The following is a 14,875-nucleotide window of genomic DNA, read 5'->3' as shown; positions in this document are numbered from 1 at the left end:
TCGTTGAAACGTTTCAGATGTCTGACCGTGGCGGTGGCATTCCTCGTTCCCAAATGGACCATTTGTTCAAGTACATGTACAGCACGGCACCACGACCGACCACTACCGATGCTCACACCGTTCCACTGGCTGGTTACGGTTATGGTCTTCCAGTGTCTCGATTGTACGCCAGATACTTCCACGGCGATCTTGTCCTTCAAAGTTGCGACGGTTACGGCACGGACGCTATCGTATACCTCAAGGCAAGAATCCTGGTTTTTAATTGCAGCTTGTCGTCGTGTAACCTCACCTTCGACCGATTGAAACTTTATAATCCCCTTCGGTATTGCGAACACTATACCTCGAAGTGTTTTTCCTTTTCTTTTTCTTTTTTTTTCTTTTTTCATTTCTCTCATTCGAACTCCACCGACTACGTGACTCATCGCGTGCACGCGATAACAGCTACACACTAACGGAGATAATGTTAAATATATTTTATCGACATTTAACGGTACACCGTCGATGGAATATCGTGAACAAACAACGTGAAAACGAAAGCAGGAAATATTGTACGTGGGCCATGTGTTTGCTCGTTTGTGCGGTTGATACGCCGCGAGCATATGGGGTGGCTCTGCTCGGTTCTTTGATTCAATCGTACGGAGGTTGAAAATACACGACAACTGTTATCTCGAGTATCTCGTTATCCGTTGATTCGATCGAAGAATCTTTCGTTCAAAATTTATTTACGTCTTACCGTATACACTGTATACACTTACGTCTTATTATGTATTATTTATGTCTTACATAATATTTTCAAAGATATCGAGACGACCGTGACTCGTTTCAACGACATTGCATATTCCTTTAAAGTCGTTCCAAGATCACCTTATCGGTCGCCAAATTTCTCTCATTATCTATGAGGCTACGGCTCAGCAATAAAAAGATACGCAGTGTCGTTGTTTAAAAAAAAAATTCTTAATCGGCTTGGTATCTCTGAAAATGCAAAACGTACAAACTGGACAAATTTACATTTCAAAGTGTCGAAAGATACACACGACGGTAAGTTTCGTCGAGGTTTTACGTTAGCTCGTTTCACTCGAGTCTACCTCCCTTGAATAATGAAAATTGGCACGTCGAACAATGCTGTAGAAATTTTTCAATCGTTTTTTTTTCTCGTTCAACAGGCGCTGTCCAACGAGGCCAACGAATTGTTGCCAATCTTCAACAAGACCTCGTCCAAGTTCTATCGTACTCCTGTCTCAACTACCGACTGGAGCAGTCAATGTGGCGGCGGGATGGCCACGAGGCAACTGCGCATGAGCCACGAACAGGGGCACAAGCTTCCGCGCGGAATGGAGGTTAGGTATTGCTAGCGAAATTCCGTCACTGTGGACCAAAGAATGGGGATGCGAGTGCATACGTGGCTTTCGGCACCTACGTTTCGCGAAAGACGTATGCCACTTCGCGAAAGAAAATTTTTCCTGCTTTTAGAATATTCGATGTGTAGCGTGAAACATTTCCAAAGCGTTGCATTCTGTGTCCAGTCGAGTCTGTTGTCGGTAACGAGGAACCGATGGCCCGTTAAGGGAGGCATTCTGGTTTTTCGTCCGTACGAAGATCCATTATCTTTTTAAATTCATTCCAAAATCCATTTTCTTTTTAATTTTCTATTTTATTATTTTATACGAACGAGAGAGAGAGAGAGAGAGCTCCGACGGAACAATTCGATTATGAAATTTCGCGCACGCATTGAACAAATTAAGAATTATACATCGTGTTTTCGAAACTGATGGTACAACGCGATAGAGGATGATTCTATAGGAAAATATAAATGGAAAATGTACGCAGCGACGTCTGTTCGTACGGAGCTCCATTTTTGAAGGAACCGATGTTACAGATTCGTGGTGCACGCTGGATCACGTTACGGACTAGTCTTTGTTACGTTTAGGTTCGTAGATGGTATCGATGTCATGGATTTTTATCGTGTTCGATGTGAAAAGTAATTCTATTTCAATGTTTATTCCGTGGTATTTAAAATAAGAAATTGGAACAATTCGATAAGCACAGTGATGCACTCGAGACTTGGGCATGATCGTATTCGAATCACTTTTTCAAGTAGATTGTACTCGAATCGTGTACAAATCTTACCGCAAAGTTTCGTTTATTGTTTGTATTTTTAACGAAAATGATTCTACAATTTTTAATCAATTTTAAAACCAGAATGCCTCGAGTTTCCAAGCGTTTTGGTACTTTCCGCGCGATGAAACGTCAACGAACATTAACTAGCCGTACACCGGTGATTTCACCTGGAGAGAGAACCCTAAGTTTTATACTAACGAACTTATTTTTTAAAATTATCTATCAACGAGTAGCGAGAGAATTATGTTCCTCTCGTACGTCGAGACGATTATAATTTCTTATAATTTCTTAGAATCTTATAATTCTTATAAAAGCGACGCAACGTCAATTTTATCAGCACTCGCAAGAATAGAAATGTAAACGATAAAGCTAAACGTATTCATTTCCGATAAAATCATTGTTCAAACATTCAAAGAAAATTAAAAAATATTGAACGATACCCGACACATACGCTACTCCCAAAATGGAAGAGCGTTTCGAAAATTTTTCAAGATCGCTTCAATTTTTACTTAAACGGAACTATACATTTGTTTACGCGTCGGTGAATCTCTCTACTCTCTACAGAATTATCGAAATAAAATATTATTCGAAAAATTTACTCGAAACGTTACACGGATACAATTCGATTCGAAGATTTCATTCGAGTGGAGTTTCATTCGAGATTTCACTCGAGTAGAGTTTCATTCGAAGATTTCACTCGAGTAGAGTTTCAATCGAAGACTTTATTCGAATAATGAGCATACCTGCTCGAGTCCTCTTTGGAGCATCCTTGGCAATCGGCCAGAGTACTCGCGCGTTAAAACGTCCCCGATAATGGCGAGAAGGAGATTTTTTTCTCCGCTGAGAATACGCCAGTGTACGGTTAGCGATTTCGACGAGACGAGCTGGACAGATTGCTAATCCGGACAACTGCTTCTGCTGCAGGTGGATCGTGAAAAAAAAAATGTCTCGCGGTAATTTCGCGTCTCCAAATGGTAAACGAGGGGCCTGCGGTCAAGATCTCCTTGTAATCGAGTTAGCGTGTTTCCGCGAGAGAAAAAATTCGATCGAAAACACCTGGCTGCGAAGATCGCCGAGCGAGGCTGTTACCCGTGGTCGCGACACTACATATCACACGGTGATTGGAAAATCCAAATACGAAAAAAAAAAAAAACAAAAAAAAGAAACAGAATTCCTCTTCGTCGCAACGATCCATCGACGCGAGCGACCGCAGCGAAAGTCTCGAAACGTCGGAGGACATCCGGACGATTCGGCTTTTAGATGTTTTATCCAGGTACCTGACTTGTTGTTTTCCCCTGACCGTCGTGTCGTGATGTGTAAACAAAGGAAATAGAAATTCCGAGCGTTAGGTGGTACGGTCGACGAACGTATCCGCGAGTTTTTAAATGGGCATTTAAAAAAAAGAAGAAAACTAAAGGATACAAAAAAAAGAAAAAAATCCACCGTTTCGGTAGTTCTCTTGGACGCTCCGCAAAGGGAAACGAAACCGCGATCGGTTTTCTTTCCTTCTTTTTATACGTGCATACGTGCTCTCGTTCGACGAGCCGATTTCCCAATCGGTCGATCGATCGAACGTCGAGCAATTTTCCATACGAGCGGAGAAAAGGCCCCGTGGAGAAGAGAAACGTTCGTTGGGGGTTTGTTTGTAGATGTTTTCTCGTAGAACGAATTGCACACTGAATGCGAACTGTGATTTAACCGCGTGTGTGCGTGCACACGCCCGCCGTTTGTTTAGTTGACTAGCTAGGCGAAAATTATTCCTGTAATTATACCTGTAACGAGAATGTAAAAAGAAATTGATAATTTAACGATTAGCGCGAGTCGTGCAGGATACCGGCTGTAAACGACCATAGCGACACTCTTTGCCCTCCTTGCGCTCTACCTACCCCCTAATTCCTCGACTCCCCTCACCCTTACACGGCTCTCGAGAGTATTTTATATACCGCGAGCGTGCAGACTCGTAACGGAGCACTTTCCCCGCACCCTGACCCGCGACCGAACTTTTGTAATAATTATCGAAACCGAGAACGTGGATTTGTACGCGACGGATTCTTTTATGCACGTGAACAATATGTACATACGTACATACACACACCGATACTTTCGTACAAATTTCTTTCTATTCTAAGGTATCTACGCGCATTTAGCCACGAGCAACCGCTCGTAATTTCGACGAGTTTTCTACGTATTTTGTTCAGGTCCGGTCTCTCGGAGACGCGAAAGTAATTCGAGAAACTAAGATGTAATCGGAAGGGAACATTTTATTGCGTCAATGGGCGTCCTCGAGTGCTAATTTAACGTGTTACACTTTCGAGAAACGAATTCGGAGGGAAATATAAAAACGGAGGATATTTTTCGAGAACGTTGAAGAAAAAGATGTTCTCGGACAGGAACACGAGAAGAGGATATTTTTCCGAGAAAGAGATGTTCAACGAAACGATACTCTTCTCGGAGAGGGATGTCCTTTCGGAAGGACAAAAGATACTATTTCGAAAGGGATACGTTGAAAGAAAGGATAGCTTCCTTTTTGTGTGTTCCCTCGATGCGTTCTCACGAAAATGAAATACTTTCAATTTGCACAGATAATACGATAAAACGTCCACTTCCAATTGTTGCATTTCCAAACTCTCCGGGGACCGTCACGGTTGTCAACTTCGATGATACGATTTTCTTGTCAGTTCGAAGCGACCGGACCTTGTTTCCGCGAGCTTGCACCGAGCACAGATACGACGAAATTCAATTTTCAAATTGATTTTTCTCGCGAGAAAACGATGCGACGAGTGTACGTATCTTAGAACGATAAATTATTTTTTTAAGTCTCTAACCTTAAGTAGTATATCGGAAAGAGGAAAAAGAAAATGAAACTGTACGCGCGTTACCCCGCGCGACCATTTTACATAATTTCGCGACTCGCGCGCGTTCATCCGCGATTCGCCATCTTTCGTTCGAATGAACGCTAGATTTACTTAGGCAATGTGAAAGAGAGGAAAGAACGAATCGGGAGAGCGAGTTTCGCGAATTTTGTTCCTAAAAGAAATAAATGTACGGCGATACGAAGCGGATACAGCAGATGCCATTTCGCGGACATCCTTTAAAAAAAAAAAAAAGAATTCGTTTCAAGGAGGATTTCGCAACGCAGCCGCGAATTGTATTCTCTATGTTCTCCGTGTATATATAATCTTACGTTTCTAGGACGATCAGAACACTAACTAGGCGATCATTTCTAGGTGTAATTACAAACTGTAGAGATATTCGCGTGCATAGCACCAGCGAACTCTTGTAAAGACAATTGTTAATAAATATATGACAAGACAACGGTGGACTCTTTACCTACCATTCCTTTACCCAACCTGTATTCGTACTTTGGTACGTTTCGCTGTGACGCTTCTTGTAACGCCGAATGTTTGCGATCGACTTTAACTAGCCCTGAAACCGACATGGTATACAGTGACGATATTAAAACAATTTGGTTACTTACGTGGATAAATAGAACGTATCAAACTGTATCGAAATCGTAGACAGTTGGTATCAACTTTCTGATAGAATCCATGGTGGTACGTGAAAGATCCAGGTACCCAAATTGAAGTACTCCGTTTGCCTCGGAGGCTCTCGCGTGAATGAAATTTTCGACAGAGATTTATCGTTACTTCGATCGCGTTTATCGATCTAATCGAATATTTCAACAAAATGATACATTTAAAACATTATTTGTAACAGGATATTGTTAATAATTGTTTAAACAATGGTCCCACAACATTTGTTAATAATTATGATAAATAAACATCGAGATATTGCGAAATCTGCGCAGACGAACGGTTTCTGTGAATGTTTACTCATTTCCGCAATTGTTACTAACATTTTTGCATGTTCCAAATATTATTGTTACAATAGGCATCTCATCCATGCATTATAAATGATTGATTTGTCTATAGAAATTAATTTTGATCGGTATTCGAAGCGAAAGCTTGTTTTTGACATGTTTTTCAAAATTTAAAAACGTGGAAAGTAATAATTGCTTACTAGACACATTAATTTAACATTTATTTTATTCTGATAAAGGGCACAATACGTGTAAAAGTTCCAACTTCTCCATTAAATTTTTTTTCGAAAGAATTGTGTTCCCTTTGTACAGAGATAGCCAAATTTGAAATTCCAAGATAGATCCTTCTGCACATGCTCACAACGAAAAATTTTTCGCTTAGCAAAGTAATTAATTATATTTTGGCTCCGTTCTCCAACACGTGCCACGACTACGCGTACTGTCCAAATCACAAAAATTAAAGAATTATTCAATCAATGTATCCAATAAACAATGCAGTCCAATAAATAGTGTATACTCATTCTTTAAGAAGACAAAACCTTTTAACATAAGTTGCACTGAAAACATAAAATGCAATTTAAATGTCAAAATGTAATTTTCCTTTACTAATGACGAACAAATTTTGCTTTAATAGTTGAACATACAAAAGCTTGCTACAATGTTGGGGTAAAAATTATAAATTTCTCTTAAATAACCAGGCAAAATGATGGTTGAGAGGGTATAATTTAAACATAATAAATTAATTTCCGACTCATAATTGTGTGTAGAAGCAAAAATCCCACAAATTAGTTAATTTGTTTTCAATTTAAATAATCCCAAAAAGGACAGGTGGCTCCATCTACGGCAAAACGCCCAAGTTTGTCGAGAAATAATTCATTAGTGAAGCAGTAGATGGCGGTATAGGCACTGTAAACACGTGTATTCGAATGTAGCTGTCAAAATATAAATTTTTCACAAAGAATACGCATCAATATCGCGTTTAGAGGTATACACAGGATGCTTGTTATATGCACAGTGATCGAAATAAAATTTGTACATACAATTTGATGTAAAATAGTTTAAGTATAAAGTTTATTCGATGCTTACATTGCAATACACAGGAGTTCGAAAACATAACATTGTAAGTATAAATTATAGTTTGCAATTAGATTATAGCAGACATCCTATGGAAACAAATAAATACAATATTTATCCTCATTTTTTGAGAACAATTTATATTTTGTCTGCTGCATTCTAATGCTTTATTAGTTGTACCTAGAAAGCTTGGTAAAATAAGGGGCGCAAAAGTTTTAAATATCTATTAAATAATGAGATAATGATGGTTGTAGGAATATGATTTAAGCATAATAAATTATTCTTTGACTCAAAATCGCGTGCAGAAGTTGAAATTCCAAGTATTATTTAATTTGTTTTAAATTTAAATAAATCGAAAAAGTACAGGTGGCTCCATCTACGGCAAAACGCCCAAGTTTGTCGAGAAATAATTCATTAGTGAAGCAGTAGATGGCGGAATTGGCACTGTAAACACGTGTATTCGAATGTAGCTGTCAAAATATAAATTTTTAACAAAGAATACGCATCAATATCGCGTTTAGAAGTATACACAGGATGCTTGTTATATGCACAGTGATCGAAATAAAATTTGTACATACAATTTGATGTAAAGTAGTTTAAGTATAAAGTTTATTCGATGCTTACATTGCAATACACAGGAGTTCGAAAACATAACATTGTAAGTATAAATTATAGTTTGCAATTAGATTATAGCAGACATCCTATGGAAACAAATAAATACAATATTTATCCTCATTTTTTGAGAACAATTTATATTTTGTCTGCTGCATTCTAATGCTTTATTAGTTGTACCTAGAAAGCTTGGTAAAATAAGGGGCGCAAAAGTTTTAAATATCTATTAAATAATGAGATAATGATGGTTGTAGGAATATGATTTAAGCATAATAAATTATTCTTTGACTCAAAATCGCGTGCAGAAGTTGAAATTCCAAGTATTATTTAATTTGTTTTAAATTTAAATAAATCGAAAAAGTACAGGTGGCTCCATCTACGGCAAAACGCCCAAGTTTGTCGAGAAATAATTCATTAGTGAAGCAGTAGATGGCGGAATTGGCACTGTAAACACGTGTATTCGAATGTAGCTGTCAAAATATAAATTTTTAACAAAGAATACGCATCAATATCGCGTTTAGAAGTATACACAGGATGCTTGTTATATGCAGAGGGATCGAAATAAAATTTGTACATACAATTTGATGTAAAATAGTTTAAGTATAAAGTTTATTCGATGCATACATTGCAATACACAGGAGTTCGAAAACATAACATTGTAAGTATAAATTATAGTTTGCAATTAGATTATAGCAGACATCCTATGGAAACAAATAAATACAATATTTATCCTCATTTTTTGAGAACAATTTATATTTTGCCTGCTGCATTCTAATGCTTTATTAGTTGTACCTAGAAAGCTTGGTAAAATAAGGGGCACAAAAGTTTTAAATATCTATTAAATAATGAGATAATGATGGTTGTAGGAATATGATTTAAGCATAATAAATTATTCTTTGACTCAAAATCGCGTGCAGGAGTTGAAATTCCAAGTATTATTTAATTTGTTATAAATTTAAATAAATCGAAAAAGTACAGGTGGCTCCATCTACGGCAAAACGCCCAAGTTTGTCGAGAAATAATTCATTAGTGAAGCAGTAGATGGCGGAATAGGCACTGTAAACACGTGTATTCGAATGTAGCTGTCAAAATATAAATTTTTCACAAAGAATACGCATCAATATCGCGTTTAGAGGTATACACAGGATGCTTGTTATATGCACAGGGATCGAAATAAAATTTGTACATACAATTTGATGTAAAATAGTTTAAGTATAAAGTTTATTCGATGCATACATTGCAATACCCAGGAGTTCGAAAACATAACATTGTAAGTATAAATTATAGTTTGCAATTAGATTCTAGCAGACATCCTATGGAATCAAGTAAATACAATATTTGTCCTCATTTTTTGAGAACAATTTATATTTTATCTGCTGCATTCTAATGTTTTATTATTTGTACCTAGAAAGCTTGGTAAAATAAGGGGCGTAAAAGTTTTAAATATCTATTAAATAATGAGATAATGATGGTCGTAGGAATATGATTTAAGCATAATAAATTATTCTTTGACTCACAATCGCGTGCAGAAGTTGAAATTCCAAGTATTATTTAATTTGTTTTAAATTTAAATAAATCGAAAAAGTACAGGTGGCTCCATCTACGGTAAAACGCCCAAGTTTGTCGAGAAATAGTTCGTGTCGCATAACGCTAAATGGAGGAGTAGGTACTGTTCGAAAGCGTGTTTGCATGCAGCTGACGAAATATAAATTGTTCTCAAAAAATGAGGATAAATATTGTATTTATTTGTTTCCATAGGATGTCTGCTAGAATCTAATTGCAAACTATAATTTATACTTACAATGTTATGTTTTGGAACTCCTGTGTATTGCAATGTATGCATCGAATAAACTTTATACTTAAACTATTTTACATCAAATTGTATGTACAAATTTTATTTCGATCCCTCTGCATATAACAAGCATCCTGTGTATACTTCTAAACGCGATATTGATGCGTATTCTTTGTGAAAAGTTTATATTTTGACAGCTACATTCGAATACACGTGTTTACAGTGCCTATACCGCCATCTACTGCTTCACTAATGAATTATTTCTCGACAAACTTGGGCGTTTTGCCGTAGATGGAGCCACCTGTACTTTTTTCGATTTATTTAAATTTAAAACAAATTAAATAATACTTGGAATTTCAACTTCTGCACGCGATTGTGAGTCAAAGAATAATTTATTATGCTTAAATCATATTCCTACACCATCATTATCTCATTATTTAATAGATATTTAAAACTTTTGCGCCCCTTATTTTACCAAGCTTTGTAGGTACAACTAATAAAGCATTAGAATGCAGCAGGCAAAATATAAATTGTTCTCAAAAAATGAGGATAAATATTGTATTTATTTGTTTCCATAGGATGTCTGCTATAATCTAATTGCAAACTATAATTTATACTTACAATGTTATGTTTTCGAACTCCTGTGTATTGCAATGTATGCATCGAATAAACTTTATACTTAAACTATTTTACATCAAATTGTATGTACAAATTTTATTACGATCACTGTGCATATAACAAGCATCCTGTGTATACCTCTAAACGCGATATTGATGCGTATTCTTTGTGAAAAATTTATATTTTGACAGCTACATTCGAATACACGTGTTTACAGTGCCTATACCGCCATCTACTGCTTCACTAATGAATTATTTCTCGACAAACTTGGGCGTTTTGCCGTAGATGGAGCCACCTGTACTTTTTCGATTTATTTAAATTTAAAACAAAATAAATAATACTTGGAATTTCAACTTCTGCACGCGATTTTGAGTCAAAGAATAATTTATTATGCTTAAATCATATTCCTACAACCATCATTATCTCATTATTTAATAGATATTTAAAACTTTTGCGCCCCTTATTTTACCAAGCTTTCTAGGTACAACTGATAAAGCATTAGAATGCAGCAGACAAAATATAAATTGTTCTCAAAAAATGAGGATAAATATTGTATTTATTTGTTTCCATAGGATGTCTGCTATAATCTAATTGCAAACTATAATTTATACTTACAATGTTATGTTTTCGAACTCCTGTGTATTGCAATGTATGCATCGAATAAACTTTATACTTAAACTATTTTACATCAAATTGTATGTACAAATTTTATTTCGATCCCTCTGCATATAACAAGCATCCTGTGTATACTTCTAAACGCGATATTGATGCGTATTCTTTGTGAAAAGTTTATATTTTGACAGCTACATTCGAATACACGTGTTTACAGTGCCTATACCGCCATCTACTGCTTCACTAATGAATTATTTCTCGACAAACTTGGGCGTTTTGCCGTAGATGGAGCCACCTGTACTTTTTTCGATTTATTTAAATTTAAAACAAATTAAATAATACTTGGAATTTCAACTTCTGCACGCGATTGTGAGTCAAAGAATAATTTATTATGCTTAAATCATATTCCTACACCATCATTATCTCATTATTTAATAGATATTTAAAACTTTTGCGCCCCTTATTTTACCAAGCTTTGTAGGTACAACTAATAAAGCATTAGAATGCAGCAGGCAAAATATAAATTGTTCTCAAAAAATGAGGATAAATATTGTATTTATTTGTTTCCATAGGATGTCTGCTATAATCTAATTGCAAACTATAATTTATACTTACAATGTTATGTTTTCGAACTCCTGTGTATTGCAATGTATGCATCGAATAAACTTTATACTTAAACTATTTTACATCAAATTGTATGTACAAATTTTATTTCGATCCCTCTGCATATAACAAGCATCCTGTGTATACTTCTAAACGCGATATTGATGCGTATTCTTTGTGAAAAATTTATATTTTGACAGCTACATTCGAATACACGTGTTTACAGTGTCTATACCGCCATCTACTGCTTCACTAATGAATTATTTCTCGACAAACTTGGGCGTTTTGCCGTAGATGGAGCCACCTGTACTTTTTCGATTTATTTAAATTTAAAACAAATTAATTAATACTTGGAATTTCAACTTCTGCACGCGATTTTGAGTCAAAGAATAATTTATTATGCTTAAATCATATTCCTACAACCATCATTATCTCATTATTTAATAGTTATTTAAAACTTTTGCGCCCCTTATTTTACCAAGCTTTCTAGGTACAACTGATAAAGCATTAGAATGCAGCAGACAAAATATAAATTGTTCTCAAAAAATGAGGATAAATATTGTATTTATTTGTTTCCATAGGATGTCTGCTATAATCTAATTGCAAACTATAATTTATACTTACAATGTTATGTTTTCGAACTCCTGTGTATTGCAATGTATGCATCGAATAAACTTTATACTTAAACTATTTTACATCAAATTGTATGTACAAATTTTATTTCGATCACTGTGCATATAACAAGCATCCTGTGTATACCTCTAAACGCGATATTGATGCGTATTCTTTGTGAAAAATTTATATTTTGACAGCTACATTCGAATACACGTGTTTACAGTGCCTATACCGCCATCTACTGCTTCACTAATGAATTATTTCTCGACAAACTTGGTCGTTTTGCCGTAGATGGAGCCACCTGTACTTTTTCGATTTATTTAAATTTAAAACAAATTAATTAATACTTGGAATTTCAACTTCTGCACGCGATTTTGAGTCAAAGAATAATTTATTATGCCTAAATCATATTCCTACAACCATCATTATCTCATTATTTAATAGTTATTTAAAACTTTTGCGCCCCTTATTTTACCAAGCTTTCTAGGTACAACTGATAAAGCATTAGAATGCAGCAGACAAAATATAAATTGTTCTCAAAAAATGAGGATAAATATTGTATTTATTTGTTTCCATAGGATGTCTGCTATAATCTAATTGCAAACTATAATTTATACTTACAATGTTATGTTTTCGAACTCCTGTGTATTGCAATGTATGCATCGAATAAACTTTATACTTAAACTATTTTACATCAAATTGTATGTACAAATTTTATTTCGATCCCTCTGAATATAACAAGCATCCTGTGTATACTTCTAAACGTGATATTGATGCGTATTCTTTGTGAAAAATTTATATTTTGACAGCTACATTCGAATACACGTGTTTACAGTGCCTATACCGCCATCTACTGCTTCACTAATGAATTATTTCTCGACAAACTTGGGCGTTTTGCCGTAGATGGAGCCACCTGTACTTTTTTCGATTTATTTAAATTTAAAACAAATTAAATAATACTTGGAATTTCAACTTCTGCACGCGATTGTGAGTCAAAGAATAATTTATTATGCTTAAATCATATTCCTACAACCATCATTATCTCATTATTTAATAGATATTTAAAACTTTTGCGCCCCTTATTTTACCAAGCTTTGTAGGTACAACTAATAAAGCATTAGAATGCAGCAGGCAAAATATAAATTGTTCTCAAAAAATGAGGATAAACATTATATTTATTTGTGTCCATAGGATGTCTGCTAGAATATAAGTGCAAACTATAATTTATACTTACAATGTTATGTTTTGGAACTCATGGAAAGAGATATTTATAATTTTTACCCCAACATTGTAGCAAGCTTCCTAAGTTCAACTATTAAAGCAACATTTGTTCCTCATTAGTAAAGGAAAATTACATTTTGACATTTAGATTGCATTTTATGTTTTCAGTGCAACGTATGTTAAAAGGTTTTGTCTTCTTAAAGAATGAGTATACATTATTTATTGAACTGCATTGTTTATTGGATACATTGATTGAATAATTCTTTAATTCTTGTGATTTGGACAGTACTCGTAGTCGTGGCACGTGTTGGAGAATGGAGCCAAAATATAATTAATTACTTTGCTAAACGAAAAATTTGTCGTTTGGAGCATCTGCAGAAGGATCTATCTTGGAATTTCAAATTTGCCTATCTCTGTACAAAGGAAACACAATTCTTTCGAAAAAAATGTTCTGTTAAAATTGGAGCTTTTACACGTATTGTGCCCCTAACAGAATAAAATAAATGTTAAATTAATATGTCTAGTAAACAATTATTATTTTCCACGTTTTTAAATTTTGAGAAACATGTCAAAAACAAGCTTTCGCTTCGAATACCGATCAAAATTAATTTCTATAGGCAAATCAATCATTTATAATGCATGGATGAGATGCCTACTGTAACATTAATATTCGGAACATGCAAAAATGTTAATAACAATCACGGAAATGAAGAAACGTACGCCGAAACCGGTCGTGTTCTTAGATTTCGCAATACCTTGATGTTTATTTATCATAATTGTTAACAACCGTCGTAGGACTATAGTTTAAACAATTATTAACAATGTCCTACTATAAATAATGGCTTAAAATATCATTTTGTTGAAATATTGTTCGTTCGCGATGGAATTTTTGATTGAGCTCCAACCGACATTGTCAAGGCTACACATATTGATTATCGATTCACGAGTGTTCGTCACGATGATTTTTCTATCTAGAAAAGCGATTAATTGAATTTCGGCACTTTTCAGTAAAAAATACAACTTCTACGCGTATTGTGTAAATTCTAAGAATTGAACAAATGTCATATTAATGTATCTAATAAACAATTGTAACTTTCTGTGCTTTAAAACTTTACGAAACACGTTTTACTTTGAATCTCGATCAAAATCAATTTCTATAAGTTACTTAATCATTTGTAATGCATAAATAAGATGTACATTGTTCGATTAATATTAGAAACATGCGTAAATGTTAGTAACAATCGCGAAAATGAACAAACATTCACCGAAATCGTTCGTCTTCACAGATTTCGCAATATCTCGATGTTTGTTTATCATAATTATTAACAAATGTTGTGGGACCATAGTTTAAACAATTATTAACAATGTCCTAGTATAAATAAAGGCTTAAAAACCATCAATTTCTTGAAAAATTCGGTTAGATCGAACAAAGACAATCGAAGTAACGGTAGGTCACCTTGTGGGGGTTATATGTAAAGGCACCCGGTTAACGAAAATTTCATTCTCCCGGGAGCCGTCGAGGTGGACGGACGTCTCCATTTTAGGTATCTGGACCCTCCGCGGATGGCCATGGACACTGATTGGCCTCTTGGTAACCGGTACTGACCGCTGATAGGCAGTGGTCAGTACTGGCGACTACTCCCTAATTTTTTTTTTTTTTTCAGTTTTTTTTCTCTTTCTTTCAGCTTATTTCATTATTCCCCAATTTTAACTTGTACTTCTTTTATTTTTGTTGTTATTGCATGCCACCTAATTTATATCACGTACTTCATTGTTTTCAGATCCAAATT

The 14,875-nt window shown here is 35.1% G+C and overlaps 1 protein-coding gene across 3 annotated transcripts in view; it reads left to right on the top strand.

The window, feature by feature from the left end:
* Pdk (pyruvate dehydrogenase kinase) overlaps nt 1–5,178 on the top strand; it is a 32,554-nt gene extending 27,376 nt beyond the window's left edge. For all 3 annotated transcript variants that reach the window (XM_076324002.1, XM_076324004.1, XM_076324003.1), the window contains exons 6-8: nt 18–242; nt 1,164–1,337; nt 3,043–5,178. In XM_076324002.1, the coding sequence (XP_076180117.1) occupies nt 18–242; nt 1,164–1,337; nt 3,043–3,075 (432 nt within the window). In that variant the 3' untranslated portion in view covers nt 3,076–5,178. The remainder of the gene's footprint in view (nt 1–17; nt 243–1,163; nt 1,338–3,042) is intronic.
* The last annotated feature ends 9,697 nt before the right edge of the window (nt 5,179–14,875 follow it).

Source organism: Ptiloglossa arizonensis, chromosome 12 (assembly GCF_051014685.1).
Source record: "Ptiloglossa arizonensis isolate GNS036 chromosome 12, iyPtiAriz1_principal, whole genome shotgun sequence".
Lineage (NCBI taxonomy): Eukaryota > Metazoa > Arthropoda > Insecta > Hymenoptera > Colletidae > Ptiloglossa > Ptiloglossa arizonensis.
The sequence above is the reverse complement of the archived record's forward strand: the minus strand, read 5'-3'. Positions and strand labels throughout refer to the sequence as shown.